At 30.5% G+C, this 23,493-nt stretch overlaps 1 protein-coding gene across 5 annotated transcripts in view; it reads right to left on the bottom strand.

The window, feature by feature from the left end:
- Positions 1–18,183: 18,183 nt before the first annotated feature.
- SGCZ (sarcoglycan zeta) overlaps positions 18,184–23,493 on the bottom strand; it is a 781,719-nt gene continuing 776,409 nt past the window's right edge. For 3 of the 5 annotated variants that reach the window (XM_036228606.1, XM_036228608.1, XM_036228607.1), the window contains exon 8: positions 18,703–19,455. In XM_036228606.1, coding sequence (XP_036084499.1) covers positions 19,264–19,455 — 192 coding nt within the window. In that variant the 3' untranslated portion in view covers positions 18,703–19,263. Of the gene's footprint in view, positions 19,456–23,493 lie in introns of all 5 variants that reach the window. The other 2 variants (XM_036228605.1, XM_036228604.1) reach the window with 1 other exon arrangement.

Here is a 23,493-nt window from a genome sequence, read left to right on the forward strand (position 1 = left end):
TGAATTTAGCTCTTCATTTTACTCCTTGACTAAGCCCTCTTCTCTAAGACACGATTTAGTAGATTCTAAAAATAAAATCACTTGATCACAGGGAATGAAATCTACAACTTTACTTAGTATTACTAAATTTCTCTTCAGCAGGTTTGTATCAATTACAGTCTCTTCAGTAGGGTTTAATATCTTGCAATTTCCCGGACCTTTTAAAAAACTTTATATTGACAGAGCTTTTCTTTGTGTTCTTTATGATGGATATTAAGTGGTATATTATTGTTGCATATATATCACTTTCAAGACACTTGTAAAAATAAGATTGTCCATGTATAACTTTAATCTTTGGCTTGTCTTTCTCTTTTAATGTGGTCCCTCATATAGAAGTTTCAAATTTTAACATAGATATATTCATCAGACCTTTTATTTATGGTTCGTGCATATTATATAGACTACCTGTTCTAATCACTAGCTGCCTAGAGAATGTAACAATTCTGGGAATCTACCTAAGAGCAATATCAACCGAGGAGTTGTTGTGCCATGTTAAGACACCGATTTCTATGTCAATATCTCATTCAAATTTTATTAACTTATACCAGTTTTATAGTGATGATAATACATATGGTAATAATTTTTGGTTTAAGACAATTGCATCAGTAGTGATGAAATATCTAGCTAACTACTTGTGGAAAAAATAAAACATGCCAGAGCAAAGGTAAATAACAAATGAATCAAATTTATATGTCAAATTTAAATCATGAAGATGATGGCGAAAAAAATATAACTAATTATTTTAATAATTTTAGGGGTTTAAAAATGATTTAGCAAGTTTTATAAGTAACTTGGAGATAACAAATCATGTTTAGATTGAAATTTATAAGTGGAACTTTTCATATGAGGAAGGGGGAAGTAGATAAAGGTAAAAGGGGTCAAATATATAGTGATGGAAATTTAACTTTAGGTCGTGAACATACAGTGTGATATATAGATGATGTATTATAGCATTGTACACTTGAAACCTATTTTGTTAACCACTGTCACCCTAATAAATTTAATTAAAAATATAAATACAAAATAAAATTAAAAATTTTTTTCTGAGACAAATATGACACACAAGGAATTAATATTTTCATTACATAAAAATATTTACAAAAATAAACTATTATATATCAATTGAAATATTAATGCATATGAACAAAATTTATTAAAGAAAAGACATAAGCTGTTGATATTTAATTAACTAGTCTACTGGAAATGGCAAATAAAAATTGATATATTAAGGTTTTGTTCACCAGGTTGAAACAAAAAAGGATTAACAAAATTAATTGTATAAGGTATGACAATTAATAAGGTGGTTTTATAAACTTCTTAATATAATTTCTATTAATAGTAAACACTCAATTAACAATAGTTATTTATTAATAATGCTGCTTGAGGATCTGAAAAAAATAGTACTCACATCCAATACTGTGGAGATGTAAATTTAATTTATGTCTTAAAAAATATACTCTGCAATATAGAATGGATGGATAGAATTATATGCAAGGTTGAGTGTATTAAGGACTTTTACCAAACCAATGTTTATGCTAGCCTCAAATAGGAAAGAAGTAGTTATGATTAGAGAATGTGGATGAAATGTTGTATATCAAGATTGTGGGATAGTATGAGCCATTACAAATGATGCCAAATATCGAAAATCTACCTGACACATTTTTTATTTTTGTGCGTGGGAAATACTGCTTACAAAAGAGTAGGGGCTATAATATACCATTTATAAAATAATTTATTATACATTGTTTTTTTAATCAAACTGTTTCAATGACATTTCACTAGCTATTCAATAGATTTGGATGATATTTTTGACATATCCCATATGCATCAATCTGGGTCACATCAGGAAACAGAGAGCACACTCAACATTAAAATAAAAAGAAAATTAATAAGGTGGTATTACAGAAATAATGGGAAGAGTAAGAAAACCAAGAAGAGATAGTGAAGCATTGAGGTGTCCCAAGGATGGACACTAATAACAGCTGTAGCAGCTGTAGAAAACTGTAACTATGAGACTTTACAGGAGTTGTCATCATGGGTAAGAAGTTCAGACATTACCCAGACATCTCTAGTACAAAGTGAAATAAATACCTCAAATTCTCTGTTCTTTCTCTCTCTGATGTCCTGCTGGCACCTAATTGGATGGACACAGAAACCAAAGAGCATCGGGGCCAGGGAAATGTCATGTGCAGGCGTCAGCCTCCTGGGCAAGGAGCAAGGCAGAAAACAACAAAGAATGGATCAGAAGATACAAATTGAATAATCACCATCATACAGTTTTTTTGTAGTAGGTTTTAGGCAATAAAATAGTATCATTTTTAAATTAAAAAGCCCAGTCCATAGAAAAACTTGAATCGCATGTTTAGATTAGGCTACTTCCTTTCCAATCCTAGAGGCTATCAGTTTATTTACAATCATACTGTACAGCCTTTTTCTATTCTCCTCCCCTACCTGTTATGTTATCTCTGGTTCATAATGGGATATGGCAGGTCCTGAGGGATATGAATGGAAGTAAAAGGAACATAAGACTTTTTATTTTTTATCAGTTCTGTCTCTTGATTGACAAATGCCCTCCATCACAGAACATCCAAAATGATCATTCATTTGTGAGCTGTTTGTGGGATGGTTGGGAACCTTCACATTATGACCTATTCCCTTTTCATGGATCATGCAGTTTTCTGCTGCTGTTTTGAGATGTCCCTCAGCTTCTGTCCTTTGGCGATGTCCAAATATTAGTGGCTTTCTATATAGGTCATTCACCTGAGTTATTTTTTTTTCTTCATTTTACAACTGTAGGTTATAGAAATTAATAGCAATGCAACTAATTCATTTCCACGGAAATGAAAACTGCGTTTAGTAGAATGCAATTGATTATTGTCTGGTGGGCTCTTGCCAGTTTTACATCTTTTAAACAAATTGATTTCAACATTGTTGAAATTGTTGATGGACTCATATATTTATCTGTTCTTGAATTTTTTTAAACTAGTGACCACTTACTGTCCCTCATTAGTAAATAAGCTAAAATCTTTGATACATGTTTATTTTACATGAAGTCATGATTTTTACCTTTCTTTAATAGCATGGCATAACATTTCTTGTCTAGCATCTATTTGCTCCAGCAAAAGGTCTTGTGTGGTGAGGCTCTTTCCAGATGACTGACTTATTCACATGTCAAGGCTTTCTTGTGGCCCATGAGAATTCATACACCCTGATCCACCAAAAGGCAAATGATAGCTGCCCATCACTTCAGTTTGAAGCAGAAAGGCCAGTCTTTTTAAATCCTCATCAACCAGTACTTTTATTGGATTAAATTGTCCTCCTTTCTAAATGTAATCTGTGGGAGTATATATTTATAACAGTATACAATTGTAAAAGCAAGAAATAAAAAATTTATTTTATATGCACATTGTATAAGTATGCTGAGCTTTTCATTGTCTTTGGAATTGTGGGTTTTTTTTTTTTTTTTCTGTATCTTTTGCTTGAAGTAGTACTTCCTGGATGTCATAATAATGTAAATGAATGGTTTTTTAAAAATATCAGAAAATTTTCAAAATAAAACTGATGTATGTATCCTTTTGCAAGAGCATCAGGTATTCTGATTCATTATGTATGGTCTAGAAGTAATAAGATTATGTTATTAATGCTTATGAATAGTAGAGAAAAAAAGATACAGATTTGAATCAGTGAATAACAGTTTATCTGACTACTGGCTTTCCTTATCTTCAAAGTTGGGTTTATCTTCACTTACCTTTTAACAAGAGATTTTTATCAAAGATTATGTAACTCTATTTTATGTCTTTAATAAAAACTTTTCAAGACTGAAATTAAAGAAAAATAAAATAAAAAGTGCTCTGCGAACAAATATAATTTAAAATGTACTATATAAGGAAAGTATTATAACAATGCGATGATAGATAGCATTGCTAGTTCTATATGTTATTACTAAATATAAAAATGTCAGTTTCTTCAGATTCTCCAGTTCCATAGCCTTGGCCCAGATGCAGTCTGGGGAAGTGATCCAGCTATAAAATAATTTTTATGTAATATATAATTTTATATACCTATCATAAATAATTATAGGCGGACATAGAGGGTTTCATGAACATCAAAAAGGCATTAAGATGAGAGAATCATAATTCAAACTGACAAAGTAGAAACAACAAATGGAAAATTTTTAGGGTAAATTAGGAAGCTGTTCATATAAAAATTTACATTATTTGAGTACACTCTGGACAGGTGGCTTGAGAACATTTTTCTTTTTTTTGCACAATATTATGGGTTATAACATAAGCAAAATCTCAACAGTATAATACGTTGATAAAAAATCTAGAGCAGCATTTCCCCAGATATGCTTCTGTATTATATATATACTATGTATATATATATTTTATATATATTTTTCTGCAAAAAAACTGTTTTATCTGGTTAAATAACTGGGAGGCACTGAAAAAATGTGTGTCTGCAGCTAAAAGTTATTCAATACTTATTAAAGAACTTAACAAGTAAATAATCTGTATGATTTTTCTTCTCCAGTCTTTTCCATGTTTTTTGTTGTTATGACTGTTCTTTTATTTTTTGTCCATATGACTTTTTTTCCCCACGCTCTTGTTTATATTTTGTCAAAATGGTGTTCAATGAAACATACATTAGGAAACATTGATTCAGTGTAATGTAAATTTGTATTAAGACACATATATCCCGTCTGGTTAGAGGTGAATATTGCCTTCTTCTGCAAGTCAGTTCTTTAAAGAAGAATTAATTAAAGAAAATGTGTATTTGCAGAACATCCTCAGTAATGGACAAAAAAGACATATTATTATAAAAGAAATAAAGAATTAGTTTGCCTTATGAGTGACTATTTCAGTGTGGCATTCACTGATAGAATCTGGTAGATGTTTTGATGCTTTATAGTATAATTTATTTACCATTGTTTTCTCAGGAAATTTTTTTCTTTCTAAAATAAATGATGTTATTACAATGGCAAAAACTTTCTATCTAATATGAGAGACAAAGTTATCATCACAATTGACTATAATTTGTACTAAATATCTTTTTATTTGTATTTACTTTAAAAAATTAAAAAATTCAATATAATGTACATTTAAAAATTTTACAATGCATATATGTGCTTTTCCAATAATTCCAATGAAACATACTTCTAAAAAGATAATAGTACATTATTTAGTAATTTTATTGAAACCAAATATTTTATTTTAACAATAATTTAACATGATATTGTAAAATTAAACTGTACAATGTTATATTTTTGGAAGATTTATTTATACACCTTAAAATTACATAGGGCCATTAACTAAACTATTAAAAATTATTTGTCTCAGAAAATGAAGATATATAATCAAAATTTATTTTTCCTTGTTATCTGAAATAAATGGTAATTGTTTTTAGATACAAAAATTTCAGTTTCTTAAAAGACACAAAATGTACTCTATATATTGAAAAAAGTAAAAATTCATCATGCTTAAAAAAATATGTAAAGTTTTAAAATAGATTAAAAACAAACTAAACAAAACCCAAAGCTAAGGAAAAAATACAGTGTGATCCCAGCACACTTTTAAGATAGGTAGTGTGTTTTTCTGCAAACAAGGCCCAAACATAAAAAAAAAAAAGGAAACGAGCATGGATTTTCATTGACTTTTGTGAAGAGTTAACATACTGTTTCTAAATTTTTCAAAGGAAACTAAGGGCGTGTGTTAGTTCATGTAAATTTTGGGTAAGCATAATTATATTCTAAAGAATTTCTTAAATATTTTGAGTAGTCATAAAGCTATTTTAGTGAAAATCCTTATATGTAAGTTCATTCGAGTGGTTCAATTTTTAAATAAAAATAAAGCATGTCCTTATTGGTGTTGAATAAAAATAAGAGGCAACTAATTGAATTTCTATACTTAAGCAAATGCTGAGAGAATTCTACTTAAAATTTATTACAGTAACTATTTCAAGCTAGGAAAATCTTTTATTATAGAAAGTAGCTTAATTTTGTAGCAGTTATTTGTGTTTGCAAATAGTAAATTTGGGTGGTTTAGGTTAAGATTATTTTGTTGGGTTCCTTGGTTGAAGAAAAGTGTCCTAATTTTACATTGATTTATTTGATAAATGTATTTGGAGAAAAGCACAGAGAATTTAAGTGAAAACTTTTCTATACCAGATTATTATTAGCTTAAGTATATTTTCAGATTCAGAAATGCCAACTCATTCAAGTAGTGAATAATTAAAACTCTCAGCCATGTATTTTTCCTTCTGTTTACTGATCTTTTTAGTTTTTTTTTTAAATTAAATTTATTGGGGTGACATTGGTTAATAAAATTATATAGATTTTAAGTATAAAATCCAATAATATATTATCTGTATATTGCATGTTCACCTTCTCAAGTCAAAACTTCTGTCATTATATATTTAACCTCTTTTACCCTCATCTACTTACCACACCTTCCCTCTGGTAGCCACTAAACTGTTGTCGATGAGTTTTTGTTTGTTTGTTTGTCTTGTTCATTTGTTGCTTTCAGTTTTAAATCCCACATATGAGTGAAATCATACAGTTCTCAACTTTTCTGACTTATTTTGCTTAGCATGATAACCTCAAGATCCATTTGTGTTGTTGCAAAGGGCAGTATTTCATACTTTCTTATGTATGTACCACATCTTCTTTATCCAATCATCTATTGAAGGATGCTTCAGTTGTTTACCCATCTTAGCCACTGTAAATAATGCTTCAATGAACATAGGGATGCATTTATCTTTATGGATAAATGTTTTCAATTTTTTGGGGGTAGTTACCCAGAAGAGGAATTGCTGGGTTATATGGTAATTCTATGCTTAATTTTTTGAGGAACCTCCATACTGTTTTCTCTAGTGGTAATGAAGAACAAAAATAGTAGAAAATGTACCAATGTACATTCTGCCAGCAGTGGATAAAGGTTCTCTTTTCCCCTACAACCTCTCTAACACTTATTATTACATGTCTTGTTGATGACAGACATTCTTGCAGGTGTGAGGCGGTATGTCATTGTGGTTTTGATTTACATTTCCCTAATAGCTAGTGAAGTTGAGCATCTTTTCATAAAGTCTGTTGGCCATTTGTATGTCTTCTTGGGGAGAAGTGTCTGTTCAGGTCCTCTGCCCATCTTTTAATTGGAATGTTTGTTTTTTTTGTGATTGAGTTGTATGAGTTCTTTATATATTTTGGTTATTAGCTCTTATTAAGGGCATTGCTTGCAAATATCTTCTATTCAATTGGTTGCTTCCTTGTCTTGCTGATGGTTTCTTTTGTTGTGCAGAAGCTTTTTAGTTTGATAAAGTCTCATCTATTTATTTTTGCTTTTGCTTCCCTTGTCTTTGAGGTCAAATTTATAAAATCCTCTCTAAAACCAAAGTACATGAGTTGAGTACTTAAGTTTCCTTCCATGAAATTTGTTTCAGGTCTTATGTGTAAGTCTTTGACCTATTTTGAGTTTATTTTTATGTATGGTGACATAGCAGTCTAGCTTCAACCTTTTGCCTTTGGCTTCTCAATTTTTCCAGCATCATTTATTAAAGAGGCTACCTCCCACCCCATTCTTAGTTTTTGGCTCCTCTGTCAAAATATATTTGCCCATATATATGTGGACTTATTTTGGGGTTCTCACTTCTATTTTATTGTTCTGCATATCTGCTCTTTTGCCAGTACCATGTTGTTTGAATATTGTCACTTTGTAGTATAATTTGAAGTCAGGCAGTGGGATACATCTAGCCTTGTTCTTCTTTTCTCAGGTTTGCTTTGGCTATTTGGAATCTTTTGTGATTCCATACAAATTTAATGATTTTTTAAATTCTATTTCTTTAAAAAATGCCTTTGGGATTTTGATGGGGGTTGCATTAAATCTGTATATTGCTTTGTGTTATACGGCCATTTTAACTATGTCAATTCTTCCAATCTATGGACACAGAATATCTTTCAATTTCTTTGTGTCTCTTTCAATTTCTTTTAATAATGTTTTGTAGATCGAAATCATATCAAGCATATAATCTGGCCACAATGTTTTCAAACTAGAGATCAATTATAAAATAAATAAATGAGAAAAATGACAAATATGTGGAGATTAAACAACATGCTAGTAAAGAATGGGTCGAAGAAGAAATAAAAGGAGAGATCAAAAGATACATAGAAACTAATGAGAATAAAAATACAACAGAGCAAAACTTTTGCAATATGGCACAAGCAGTAATAACAGAAAAATTTATATCATTACAAGCTCATCTCAAAAAACAAGAAAAACCCCAAGTAAACAACCTAACATTACATCTTAAAAACTGGAAAACAATAAAAAGAACAAATAAAGTCCAAAGTCAACAGAAGGAAGGAAATAATAAAAATTAGAGGAGAATTAAATGATATTGAGAATAAAAAAACAATAGAAAAAAATTAATGCAAGAAAGAGCTGGTTCTTTGGAAGATCAACAAAATTGACAAACCTATGGCTTGACTTACTAAGAAAAACAAGAGAAAATACAAATAAAATCAAAAATGAAAGAGAAAAAGATACAAGAGATACCACAGAAACACAAAGGATTGTACAAAAATATTAAGAGAGATTATATACCACATATTTAATAACCTAGAAGAAACGGACATGTTCTTAGAAATATACAACCTTCTTAGACTGAATCACAAAGAGCTGGACAATCTAAATAGACCTATCAACAGTAAGAAAATTGAAACAAACATCAAAAACCTCTCCAAAAGTAAAAGTTCAGAACAAGATGGTTTCACTAGTGAATTCTACCAAACATTCTTTCTCAAACTGTTCCAAAAAACTGAAGAAGAGGCAATACTTTCTAACACATTCTATGAGGTCAACATTACCTTGATAATCTGGTAGTGTGACAGCATACACACAAAAAACTGTGTGTATAGACTGATATTGTTAATGAATTAAGATTGAAAAAAATCCTAAATAAAACACTAGCAAATTGAATACAACAAAACATTAAAAGATAATACATCACAATCAAGTGGGGTTCATTCTAGAAGTGCAAGAATGGTTTGACATCTGCAAATCAATCAATGGGATATACCAACTAAACAAAACGAAAGATAAAAATCATATGATCATATCAATAGATGCAGAAAAAGCATTGGGCAAGATACAGTATTCATTTATGATTAAAACACTTAATAAAATGGGTATAGAAGGAAAGTACCACAACATAATAAAGGCCATATATGGCGAGCACTCAGCTAATATCATACTTAATGGTGAAAAAATGAAAACTTTTCCTCTAAGATCAGGAACGAGACAAAGATGCCCACTCTTATCACTCTTATTCAATATAGTATTGAAAGTCCTAGCTAGAATAGTCAAGCAAGAGAAAGAAAGAAAACTGATCTGAATGAGGAATGAAAAAATCAAATTGTCACTTTTTGCAGACTATTTGGTTCTTTATATAAAAAACCCTAAAAACTCCACTACGAACTATTAGACATAATAAATTAATACAGTAAAATTGCAGGATACAAAATCAGTGTACAAAAATCCATTGCATTCCTGTATGCTAAAAAAGACATTTCAGAAAAGAAATGGAAAAAACAATTCCTTTGCAATCACAAATAAATAAATAAATAAATAAATAAATAAATAAATAAATAAGAAAATAAACAAATAAAATGCCTTGGAATAAGCTTAACAAAGTATGTGAAAGACCTATATACCGTGTATTGATTTTTCGAGATAATTCTTTTCTGAGGACATGAAAAATGAGACTAATCCAAAAACCTTGGACTGAGAAGCTAAGCCTGTGAAAATTATATTACTTAAAGAATATCATCTACCTTTTATTATCTGAATATATAATATTCTATTGAAGCCCTCATTGATGGGGATCATATTTGCAAATAATGGTTTTGAGTTTAAAACAAAATATGCATTTTAATGAGAATAATTACCTTTAATCTTTGGTTATCTTTTTGTGATTCATTTCTGTTTAATTTCAAAATATATAGTTCCTATAATTTATTCTCCTTCTTGAATACTGCTTTATGGACAACGACTGGTCACTGTCCTGAGGTAAATACACATTTGAACTCCTTTTGTCTATCCATTTGCACAACATTACAGAATTAGAAGTATGGTAGGATAAAAGCTAAACCCATTCCTTACAATTCAGATCAAGTCTTTGCCATTACTCAAAATGAATTAAATATATTTCTCTACCCTAGCAGACAATTTAACATAATTTTGCAAATAAAATGCCAATTTTATTTGACATTTTTAGTGCAGTACTTTAAAAAGAACTACTATACATTTTAGACAAAGTAGTCATATTAAATATTGCTCTAACTTAACCTTGCATATAGTCTTCTAGGGTTTATTCTAATAACTATTTTATGCTAGGAAAAATTTTGACAGTTTTTGTATTTATCATATTACCATATTAAGCCAACTAGATCAATCTTACTTCAACTTTTATGAGTATGAAAAGTAGAGTGCAATCATATATAGGCATTTTCTAAATGAGAATTAAGATTTTGATTATAAATACAACAAAACAAAAACAGAGAGAGAGAGAAAGTGGAGTTATAACAAACTAAATTAGTTTTATTTCCACTTTCTGATTTCAATAGGATAAGTGACATTTTAACCTTTATAAACATGATCCAAATATGGACAGGTGATAATCCTGGTTCACTACTAATAAAATTACTTTAACTTACTTAATATAAACTATTAAATAACACTTAAATACTAATTCTTAAAAGAAATATGTATGTTTTTTAGAAGTCTAGAGGATATCTGTGTTTACTTGGTTGTACCCATTCAGGGAGTAATAAAAATATGGTAGGTCAATTTTCTTTAAAGTAATGTACTGAGAGCCTGGAAATATATTTTAAGTGTCACCATTGACAATAGGTGTACCTCCAAATTGAACTAGTTCATCTTTGAAAACCAGAGTTTTGTACTAAAAATGATGGTTACTTCTAAGTTGTTAATATTAGATACTGGTCCTCTGATTCAATTACTTTTCTGTTTCAATTATTCTAATTAGTAAATGTTTATCACTATGAATTTTTCTATGGTAACTATGCTAAGATTACCATGCTACATATTAATAAGTTGTATTCAAGGAAATGACTCTGTCTGTACACTCTTTTAAAAATCTCAAAATCTAGTTTCTGAGCTGGGAAACTATCTGGTCCAAATATCTTCTCTATATAATTTGTTGACTACTTCGAAAGTTGAATATTGGAACTGCCAGATGTAAAAATAATTTATAGATGTTAAAAATGAAATGCAATAGGAAACAAATTCATTTAATATTTTACTTTAAAGTTTCAATTATTACTTAATGAATTTACATTTTTATAGTAATGTTCTGTGAAACTATAACTTATGAACTTTATTTTTTCTGAACTTTCAGACTACTTTTAAATAGTGTTTTCATATAATGTGCCAAACCTTCACAACATAGTGGAATGCCATTAAGTCAGCTATAAATTCATGATAATGTGTAATATCTAATAGGGTAATTAGAGTGAAACAATAAAATAGTATTATATTTTACTAGATGTTTGACCAAGTCTTTCTTTGGCTTTATATTTCCTATATTAATTTTGAAAACAATAGGTAACTTTCTTCATGATGTTCCCAGGCCCTTAGTTATGGTGGCCAATGAATTCAAGTTGTAAACAAAAGAAAAATATTGAGTTTATCACATAAAATTTAAATGGTGTAGATTTTTCATTTATAATATTTTCCAAATTGAAACTTTCCTAAAGTACAAGCTAAATTCATCTATACTGTTATATAAAACATAAAAATTGCATAAGTGAAACTATACATATCATATACAAAAATACTATTTAGTTTGAAAAATATCTGGCAAATTCTCAAATGCTATATATCTTTTCCATTTTTGTTTGATATTTTACATATTTGGGGTAAGTTTTCAATATTTGGGTTAATTTATGTATATTTTAATGGTTTATAATTATGAATCAATTGAGATTCTCATACATTGCAACATGCTAAGCAATCCCAATACCTTATTTTCTACAATTATTAACAGTTAATAGATAAGAGCATTTTTAAAAATAAAATTATTCTTTAAGGCACTGTGTTTTCTTTATCAATTCATGGATACTTAGGCAATAAATACTTTAGATTTAATGTAAATTTATTTATATATTATAAAGTATATTTCAGATAAGAAAATTATTGTATGTTAAGAAGTAGTATTTTTTTTTTCAAATAATGTAGTCTATGCTATTTCTCTTTAAATCTTTGGCTTTCAGGAAACAAAAATGTACCTTTACTATTCAACATATTAATTAGTTTTGTTTTAATGATAAACCTTTTTGTTTCTTCTTTCTTCTCTATGGTCTTCTTTCAATTTAATTTTTCCTGTTTTAAGGGTTTACTCTATATTGTTAGATAGCTAATATTCTTTCTGGAAACAGATCATATATTAAAAAACAGAGGATTAGTACTCAGAAAACCTGAGTAGATCAGCTAAAAACATATTTGTGAAAGTAAATTTATCTTATATTTAATTATTAAATATAAAATACTAAGCATTGTTTCTAAACCAAGCTCATGTATTCATTTTACTTTTACTATTTATATCTACCACTGGGGGGAAAAATGAGTAGATTGGGTTAGTTCTAAGTAAAAGTTTAGTATATATTTGTAACATCAATTAAATCTTTTTTTTTTTTTAATGTAGTCGTTCTCCTTTTACTATCAATGGTATTTCTTTTAATGATGAAAACTCAGGGCAGCAATTTGTATTTTCAATAATCTCAAGTGATTCTTTATTGAGTTAGAATAATTTTTACTAGTGGAATCTTTTTGATTTTTAAAATCACTAGTGAATATTATAAAGCAAGATTTCCCAGTATCACAAAGTATTATTTCGTATTAAGAGGAAAATGAAAATGTACAAAGAGTTCCTTTCCTCTAAAACTTGTCATGTGACACAAAAAGAGGGTAATCTGCCTGATATTTAGAAGAAGCTATAGCAATATTTGCACACAGTGCTTTTTTCTGTAGCTGTTCCTTCAATGATAAGCCGAACGCTGAAAACACTAATATAATGTAGTAACTTCAAAAAAAAAAAAAAAAAAAAAAACTCCAATGGATACTGTTGCTATTTTGGAATCTCTGAGGACTAATGTAAGATATTGGGTTGGGGATTCTATCTCTTAAAGTTAATAAAGTCCAGCTTATCAACTTGAACTGTGCTGGTTCTTGATATTTTGAATCTAAAAAGAAAATAAATACATCATGTAAACAAATGAGAGTATGAGTTTATATTCACCCTTACACACGTATGTGTATTCATGTGTTATGATATATGTCTGTGTTTGAGCAACTGACATTTTTTTAGTGATAAGTCCAAAATAAAGTCATAGAGATGCCAGAATGAATAAACTATTAGCTAATCATGTGGTAAAATGTGATGTGACTTTTAAATTAATTTGAATTTTTTAGTTTTATTGGCTGTATGTTTGAGAGAAACATATGTTTCGTTTTTCATGAGAAGTATCTTTATCAAGTATAAATCTATAGATTAAATTAAATTTTTAGAAGCATATATCAATATGATTGATATTTAAAACATAATTAAAAAAGGTCTCTATTCACTACTAATAGTCATTCTCCTCTTCACACTTTTTTTCTCTATGAAATAAATGAAATGATAGCATATGAGTTTTGACCCTTTTTGTTTTGACTATCACATTTAATCATGGTTACACAATAGCACCAAAATTAGGACAAAATACAAGAATTACAAGAGAGATCTTAAATTATATGCGCTCATTGCATGCTTCAAAGGTCACATTTTCTGAGGAAAAAAGTTTCCAACTGCCAAACTTGCTGCATCTTCTCCCAAAAGAAATACAGACCACTCCACTCCAAACTAAATAAAAGATACAATACACTGATCTTTGAATAGATATGTTATCTACAGTTTATGGAACTGATAGTCCATTTAAATAGAAAAAGATAGATTTTACATAAAGCAAGATAGAGTACAAAAGCACAGCTTTTGTAATTTTGGTAATATTGCAATTTTACAAACATATTGCATAGTATGTGTAAGAAAATAGTTCCATTTTAATATATATATATATATACAAGAAAACATTTACATGAAAATTACAAAACAAAATAAATGAGTAGTGGACCTGGTTTAAAGAATTCTATAAATAATGAGATAGAAACTCAAAATTATACATTTCCATTGTTAGCGAATGTCCTTGCACATCTTTAACCCTGTTTGGCTTTTATTTATAAATATTCAGACAAATGAGATATTAAGACTTCAAAAACAAAAAAAATCACAATTCATTATATCATATTTTCTTTAATGTTTTTCATCGACTTTCTCAAAGAGTGGAACCACTTCAATCAACACTTAAAAATAGCCCTGTGTTTCTAAAAGTATTTCAAATTAATTATATTCTCCAAAGAACTTTTACCAAGCAATGAAAGTTTAAACTCATCTGATTAAATCTATCCTGGACCTATTTTGGGACATAGTTTTTACATACTGGTTTTATGAACTGAAGAATTTTATTATGCATGTATAAAAAGTAAGTGGACTACACTAACAAAGTTTCCCTTCTAAAACAAAAGCGTTAATTAATAATCTACAGCACAGAATCCAGCAAGGATGGATGTTTACTACCTCATGTTATAATTATAAGCTCTCATATTCATCTGAATTAATTCATAGAAGCAGCACAGTTTTAGAGTTAAATATAATAATAGAAATCCCAGTCTTTGGTCTTTGACATTTAAACAACTAATGAACTACAGTATAAAACAATATGAATAACAGTGTCCAGTGAGGTCATTCATTAGTTTATGATTGTTTTAAAAGAATAAAAATACAGTATTTTTATACTTTATGATAATGATATTTTGCAATATTCATTACTGTAATATACAAGAGTACATACAGAAAATAATTTTTCCAAGTATCTGCACATGAGTCACTCTAATTAGACTAAACCTACTAAAAGTATAAGGTGACAAGACCTCACTAATATGAAACTTAAAGGTGAATTTCTCTTTGATGGCTGTGTAGAGAATTTGGCCATTAAATTCCTTCAACTACTTCAATAATTTAATATTATGATACTGACATTATCCGCTATAAAATTTAGCACTTAAATGCATTAAACATACTCTTAAAAGCTTTTACCTATTGTTGTCTCATACAGAGATACCATTTTCACAATGACATAATTCATTAGGAGTTTTATTATATCAAATGCTAGTTTTATGAAATAAAGCTGTCCAATTGAGCAATTCAGATGGTAGAGCATGTAGGAATTTTGAATGGCATAACGTTATAAAAAATTCACAATTGATCTTTGCAATCAAATTATCTTTTTTCAGAAGACCAATGCTTTTTAATTTGATGGAAGAAGTAATAAGAGAATGATTAACAGGGGATTAATATTTGGAAAATATTTCTATTAATTTCCTAGTCATTTAAAAAAAGACCCAAACACATTCTTTTCCTTTTTAATGTCAACTAAATTACTAAATCCTGTCAACAAAGCATGATTTTCTGAAAAGGACATTAATGTTTAAATAGTAAGAGTAAGAAAGAGAGTATAGAAAAAGAAGTAGGGAAGAGAATACTGGAAAGATTTCCAGTATTAACATTTATAAGCAACATGTTAAGGTACAGAAAGAGATTAATAATGCTAAGTTCAAACTGGGCTACTAAACCCAAGACTGGTGAGTCTTAAGTCAACTAGTGAAATTTAGAGATGAAAATAACCAAAAAAATTTCTAGTCTGACATACACCTCTCAAAGATAAGTAAGTTCTGATCAAGATAATTAAGTAGATTTCTTTAGGTTCATGTGAGTAGGTAGGGATAGAATGAGAATTGAACTTGCTGGCTCCATTTTCAGAGATTTGAGGTACTGAAATCTAAGATTTTCTCGGTACTGTAAAATTTGAAGCATAAAAATTATCTTAATTTTTAGATAAATAATTTTGTACCAGATTATAAAGCTTATGGTTCATAATAAGAAGGGGGCGGGGGGGGGGGAGGACAAGGAAGTTCAGGGTAGAAATTTTAGAGCTATTAGCAGAAAATCCCAGGAAATTTGGAAGTGTATTTTTTGGAGGTGACTTACTGAAAACTTTTGAAAGAAAAAAGAAATACGTGTTGTCTTTGCTTCTCTCCTTTAAACCTCATTTAACTGACCTCAAAAACTTCTCAGTTTATTCATTCCTAGCTAAGAATTTAAATGCTAATACTGTCAGTCGCCTTTCTATCCTTCCTGCCCGCCTGCCTTCCTTCTTCCCTTACTGCCATCTCCAGCTACCCTGAATACAAAATTTAGGGTCTGTGTAGTACACTTTAAAGACTCATTTTTTTTCTTTCTGAGTTTGATTTAGGAAAGATAAAATTTTCGTCTAAATAAACTGCACTATATTAATATATGTTGCAACTTAAAAACGGTACTGAAAAAAACAGATTGAGTAGTCTAAAATGAAAGGAACTCTGTATTGACGGAGAACCAAGCCTTCTTACATGAGACAATTAAGGACTTTTAGGAGCAATATACTATGCCTTCAATAGAATCTTGAACTCTGAGTCTGAGTCTATACTTAGATGCAAAGGAATCTAAAACAGCCAGTCAAGTAATTTAAACAAATTATTTAGTGTTGGATAGGAAAGCCGTCTGCCTCACTATTTGTTGCCTATTAAATTGAACAAGTATTTTTACATTATCTAGACATAGTCTCAATCTCTTATTTAATTCTTTATACGTGTTTCTATAGCATTTCAGAATACATTTAAATTCAAAACTTGACAGCCTCTCACTGGATTTGGCTTTTACACTTTTTTTTTTTTTTTGGTCTCATCACTCTTTCTGTATTTACCCCTCTTATGATATATAATTTAAATTTTCAGTGGCCTCTCCACCTCCTATAATATTTGCTGTTGGAGTTATAATATGTTAGATCTGGAAGGGATCTCAACAGACTGTTCGATTCAATACTTTTGTTATAAATTGAGTTAAACCGAAGCTTGAAGATATCCCCATACTGCCTAAAACAGCTCACTGAGTATAAGACAGAGCTGAGATTAGAAAAGGGGCTAATTACTAATAAAAAAAACTGTTTCTATTTGATTAATAAACTTTCTAATTGTTTTAATTTAGGGATGTTTTAAACTCAAATATGACTCAAATTAAGACATGGTGTTTTCCTAAAACGTTCAAAATATAGCAATTAGCACCTATAATTTATTGAAGTTTCTTGCATTATGCTTTGTATTAGTATTTTGCAAAAACCAATGTGACAATTTCTTATGTTAAATTCTAATGTTTTAACTGAAATAGATTGAAATGCTTGTGTTATGATATGACTTTTAAGCAATTGCATATTTTAATTCTTAGTCCAGTATTGATTTAAAGTTTTATATAATAAGCCCCAGACACAAGTTCTATTTTAAAAGTAACAAAGCTGCACTAGCTTTCTAACTCTTCTGCTGAGTATAGAATGAATTTTGTGAAATGGAGCTTTTCAATTATTTATCATAATAAATATCCAAACCAGATAATTTGGCCAAACGGTTCACTTAGTTGTTTACGTTACTCAATTTTCCTACTTCCACTACCCAAATAACTTCAACAAGTTTTAATCTCCTACTTCACCCGGTGCTGTAGAGGCCTGAATGCCAATGTTTCAACAATCATGAACCCTCAAAATGAAGCTTCCATACACCTGTAAGAGTGTGCGTGGGAGGGGAGGGGAAGATTGACTAAGATGTGAAAATTAAGAACTTACCTTATAGTAATCAAGGCATCTTCCCATAATAGGAAGCATTTAATACAATTTTAAATTCTTGGATTCTGTAAGTTTCAAGAATTTGAGTTAAGGAGTGTTGTGATAAATGAATCTACAGTATTCTGGAGTTATTTATCAGAAGCGAATTTACAAAAATAAGCAGTAGAGAATGAAAGGAACTGTGATTGCTCATATCAGGGCAGCTTAACAGTCTGATGAAAGGAACTAAATGTTAAGAGCCAAAAGAAAATGTGACAAATTCCTTAAAATATGAATCTAATGAAGTAAACACATTTTAACATGTTTGTTAACATCTGTATTTTTTTCCTGTTTAAGAAGAAATTTTTAATTAATTTCTACCATCCTTAAATCTTAATTTCCAAGAAAAAATACATAGATATAATTCTGACGATGACATTCCAATGGAAAGTGAATCCATTCTCAGCATTATGCATCACATTAGTGTTTATTTAGAAGATGTTTGAATTTTAGCAGTCAGAGTCAAGTATAAAGTGAATGGAGCAAACAAAAATTATACTATTAGAACCTAGGTATAAAGAATAGCATGTGGATTCCACACCAACTGTATGTCCCTCTTAATCCTATTTTATATTGCAATAAATTAGAGGTTGTTAAAAGTAAATACATCACATGCAATAGCCAAGTAAGTACTATATAAGGCCATTCAGATCTGACAAATGACAGTATAATGACATTTTGTTAACTCTGTAAAGATTATATTGCTGAGTGCTTTCGAAATTACCTAATGTACAAAATTCTAGACTTAGTAGACAAAGAATAACAACACATCGAGTTTAAGGAAACCAATAAAACTTAGAATGGGATTCTGTCTTGTTTTGTTTTGTTAAAAATCATGTATTGAATTTAATTTTTAGTAAAGCAAGCATTACATGATGCTTTAAAAATTTAAAATTTGGGGAAAAAAGTTTACATCCAAAAAGATGAATGGAAAATTGTGCTTTCAGACTGTAGAATTAGTTTTCTTACAGGGTTAACCATTTCATCTTGCCATTGGATACTGGGAATTTCATCTATATAATGTATATATGTGCAGTTCATATCCAGGTCCTGCAAAAATCTAAAACTGTGTGCTTCACTTCATGTAGCAAAGGCACCTATGTTATTCTCCCTTTTGAGCAAAAGTTATGATCCAGTTTTCCTGCTGAAGATGATTTTTCCACGATTGTGTCGCTCACACTCTCTGTGTTGAGCAGCACAGTAAATCACAAGAGAAGGTGGCGGCGAATCCCTGTTTATGCTGGAAGAGGTTGCTCTGTGGACCATTTGAAGAAACTCTGGACTTATCACAAGGGAAACCGAGCAGAATTGTGAAGCAGACGGACAGGAACAAAAGGCTATTCTGGTGTGAGGAGAAATCAGTCACTTCAGCTCCACAAGCAGATGTTGCTACTGTACTGACAAGTGGAACCTACTCCTGCTGGAGAAAGGTAAAGTTTGCCATTGGGGCAGACACACAATTCATACACTGTCTGTTGAGCATTTGAGGAGCTGGGTGAAGATGAGAAAGAGCCAGTCGGCAGATTTCCCAGCCGAATTGTGTCCGCATTCAAAAATATCTAGGGGGAAAAATTGCATTTTAATTTATTTTAGCATTCTACATTCCTTGGAGCTTTACAACATGGTCTAATAAGAAAGACTGCACAACAAACATTTCTATTGGTTTAGCTGCCATGCTTTGTTGAACAAACAAATTACATTTCTATGGTGTAGCCCAAAAGCTCTATAGTTATCTTCTCCTTTGAGACATGGTGCATTCAATCCAAAAAGCAATATTGTGCAATCTGCTTAAGAGTCCAACCCAGTTATTCAAACACCACAGAAAATTAATGATTTTGACAAAGTCTCTCAATTTAACTTCTTAATCATACCTAGTCTAAAGAGTATATAAAGAGCTCCAAAGTTTCTACAGCCACGGACACCTGAAATGAAGCTTGAACATACCTATGATAGTGTGCATGGAGAAGGGGAATGTTCATGGAGATGACATCACTGAAGGGGTGGGAAATTAGTAAAAAAATGACTGGCCTAAATTTTTTAAATACTCAAAAAACATATCAATAATCTAAAACCTATGCTAGGTAGAAAGTCAACAAGATTAGCAATAGATAATTATTAGATATAATTAGGTTTGAAGTCTCCATGAAGCATATTACTTGTACCAATGCCTACTTTGCTGTATCTTCTAACTTGTAAAATTACTTCACATATTTCAAATCGTGGACTCAACACTTTCAGAAACAGTGATCACATGGCTTTGACATGCGTGGGAAAAGTTCCAAAGAAGGAAAATTTAATTGTGAACTTGAATAAGCAAAGAAATAACTCTCTCTAGCTATCCTTTCATTCTATATTTATGTAGCTAATTACTGCCTAAAGGCATCTCTAATTGACAGGAGAATCGGAGAATACACCATTTTCTACATATTTTCCCTCATCCAAGTTTTATTCATGTCTTATTAGGGATCTTAGAATAGCTCCCTAATCTGGCGCACCCAGCTGCCATTCTTGTTCTCTTATAGTCTATTTTACATACTGCTTGAGTAAAGTTTTAAGAAATGTAAATTGAATCATGTCACTCCAGTACTCAAAATTCTCTAATGGTCTGCCAGGACTCTTAACATGAATCTTCATTCCTGTCCATGGCCCACAAGCTTGATATAATTTGGCCCATCTCTCCAACATCACTGCCTATAATTCTTGCTCCAGGTTTTGCATTTCTCACAATGCCAAAAAAACTCTGACCTAAGGGCTTTTCTATTCTCCATTTCTTTAGCCTGAAATACTTTTCTCCAGATATTTATAAGGGGGGTTAAATATTAACTTGGTGGTTAGAGAGCAGGAGTAGGAGGAGGGAGATTTCCACTGTTTGCCTTTTCATACTTTTTAAATTTTGAAACACAGGAACTGATTGCATAAGTGAGTCAGAAAAAAGGTTCATATACTATAGGCACACATATTTTAGATTAATTTGAATGTGAGCATATTTGTTCACATCTCTACTAAAAGGTCATCTTCTCAGAAAAGACTTTCCTCGCCACCCTATTAAAATAATCCTAACTCAGTCATTAATTTCTTAACAGTTTTATTTTTCTCTATAGTTACAATCCCTTCCTAATATTCATTGTATTTACTCATTTATTGTCTGTTTCTCTTATTTAATTTAAAAGTAAGGTCTACGAGGTCAGGGCATATCTTTGGTTCACGGTTATAGAACAGTGTGTAGAACTGTGCAAACACATATTGTGTGAAATAACGCTCTTTCTTCACTTTGACATGTCTCTCCCTTCTTGGGTGTAAATGTTACCTTCCACCAAAGTTCAGTTCATCCACTTCATCCTTCATCGATCGCGTCCTGATGCTCCAAGATGGAAGACATTTTTACTTGGTTCTCTCATAGCACTTTAATGTTATTAATCTTATTTTGCTGATCACTTAATATGTTATTTTATAGTCATATTTATAGTTATAGCTTACTTTCCTTACTAAACTATGCCTCCCTTGAAGATAGACTCACACCTCTATTTTATTATAACTTTACAGTGTTTGACTTTGAACATACAGCTTCCATATAACACAAGTAGTTGTTGAATAAATGAATAGATCACATAATATAAATTAATGATTGCATTTACTAACAATATTCAAAGTTAAGAAAGTGTCCTTAAAGTTTTTATTCATAGGTGACACATGTTGGAATGTATTACCCCATAATTACTCCTGGGTTAAGTGACAGAAAAACAAAGAGAAAAAAGGGCTTCCATTCTAATCATTTTAGTAAATTTGTTTATCTGATATAAAAGTTAGAAATACCCAAAACAAGCAAAGGAAAATGAAAAAAATTTTGGGGCATAGATGCTGGGTGTCATTTCTTCTGGCTCTGTTTCCACGTTGAGGGATATCAGTTAGTGAAACAAAATGCTTTCACTCATTTCTCCACAGGGGAGAAAGGTTGATTTTTTTTGTCTAGCTGAGTTTGAGAGAAACAGGACTTACAGAGCTCATTCCTCTTTTCTCACTTCTTTTTAGGAGCTAGCATGCTTGCAGACAGTAGACATTCTCAAGCTTCAAAAAATGCTGAAAAATATTACAGAGGCAAGCTCTGGGACTGCAAGGTTTAGGTGAGTTCACTCTGAAGAAATGTTAGGTGCTCGTGTTTTGTCCAAGAAACCTTGAAACATAGACAATAATGAGTGAAACATGGAATGCTAAAGAACATGTGGATAAGGAGGCTCATGCAGTATTGATCAAATGATTGTAAGATATTGTACATGGTTCATTTATTAGTAAGCACAGAAATAAATTTTACTGGTTAGTCCTGGTGGTTTGCAGAGCCTTGCTGACACCAAGCCACGTCACTGGTTTTTATAGTTTGGAACTGATTGTTTTTCCCTTGGGGTAGCCTGAATGAATAAAGGTGAAGAGTAGCTGTTTTTATACAAGTAAGGCAGCCTTGGAAAGCAAAAAGAGATGTGGATGCCTCGTCAATGGCATCAGCCTTGAAATTTATGGCATGTGACCCGGTTTGGCTTAGCTGTAGCAGTACCCTCCAGCTCTCCTACTTATTTAGAGGCTACTCTAGAAAATAATTGGCTAAATGACAATATTTAATTCTATAAACTTCTGAGATCCAAACAGTAGACTAATCATATAAGGGAGGTAGATTTTATTAATAGATAAATTAAAATGCATGAGGTCTTTAAAAAGAGAAAAATGATATTTTCTTGGCTTGAGATAGAAAATAAGTCATGAGGGAAAAAGAAGCAATATACATTAATTCTTTCTAACCCAACATTGTTCAGCTTTTCCAGCAGGAAGGGCTTGCTCATATCTCTTTCTGTCTGCTAAGGTAGTTACTATAATACTGTTCACTTTCCAACTTCTAAAATTGATATTTCTATCCTATATTTCTCTATAACCACGTAATGTATTTGTTTTGAAACTCTTCTTGGTACTCAGAATTACATCTCTGAGGTTTTAACTCATGGCCCATTGTCTTCTCTCCACCAAGAATTCATTTATCCCATTCTTATCTTTTGAAATTAGACCTATCGCTGTAGGAGAAAATTTTAATCAATTTGTAAAATGAAAATTGTTCTCTCTTCCCTTGGTAATCTTGTAACATGTTATTATGTTATTGTATTTCATATGCTGTTATAACACTTTCAATGTTCCTACAATTATGATTCATGTTGTCTTCAGAGCTGACTTTGAAATTTCTTGCAATATTATGTCTGAAATAACTGGATTTTCTGCAGTGCAGACTTTTGTGTGCAATTTCATTCTTACGCATTTTGTCTGTTATTTTGGTTACCTCAATACCATACCTGTTCTGATTTTTACTGGTTTAAAACTATCTAACAGTAGGGACTTTACATCTTTCTATATTGTTTAGTAAATGATCAATCTGCCTTCCTGTGGCAGGCATAGTCAATGAAGCAGAAAGAAAGATATTATATCGTTTCACACTTCTTTGTAGGAAAATTACATGCTATTTATATTATGCTGCATATTCTATGAAGACAAAATGCTGTGCTTTTTCTATATCTTTGTTTTATTAACATAAAAAATAACTACAACTGAACACCACTGGCTAT

This window comes from Rousettus aegyptiacus, unplaced genomic scaffold (assembly GCF_014176215.1).
Source record: "Rousettus aegyptiacus isolate mRouAeg1 unplaced genomic scaffold, mRouAeg1.p scaffold_m13_p_11, whole genome shotgun sequence".
Lineage (NCBI taxonomy): Eukaryota > Metazoa > Chordata > Mammalia > Chiroptera > Pteropodidae > Rousettus > Rousettus aegyptiacus.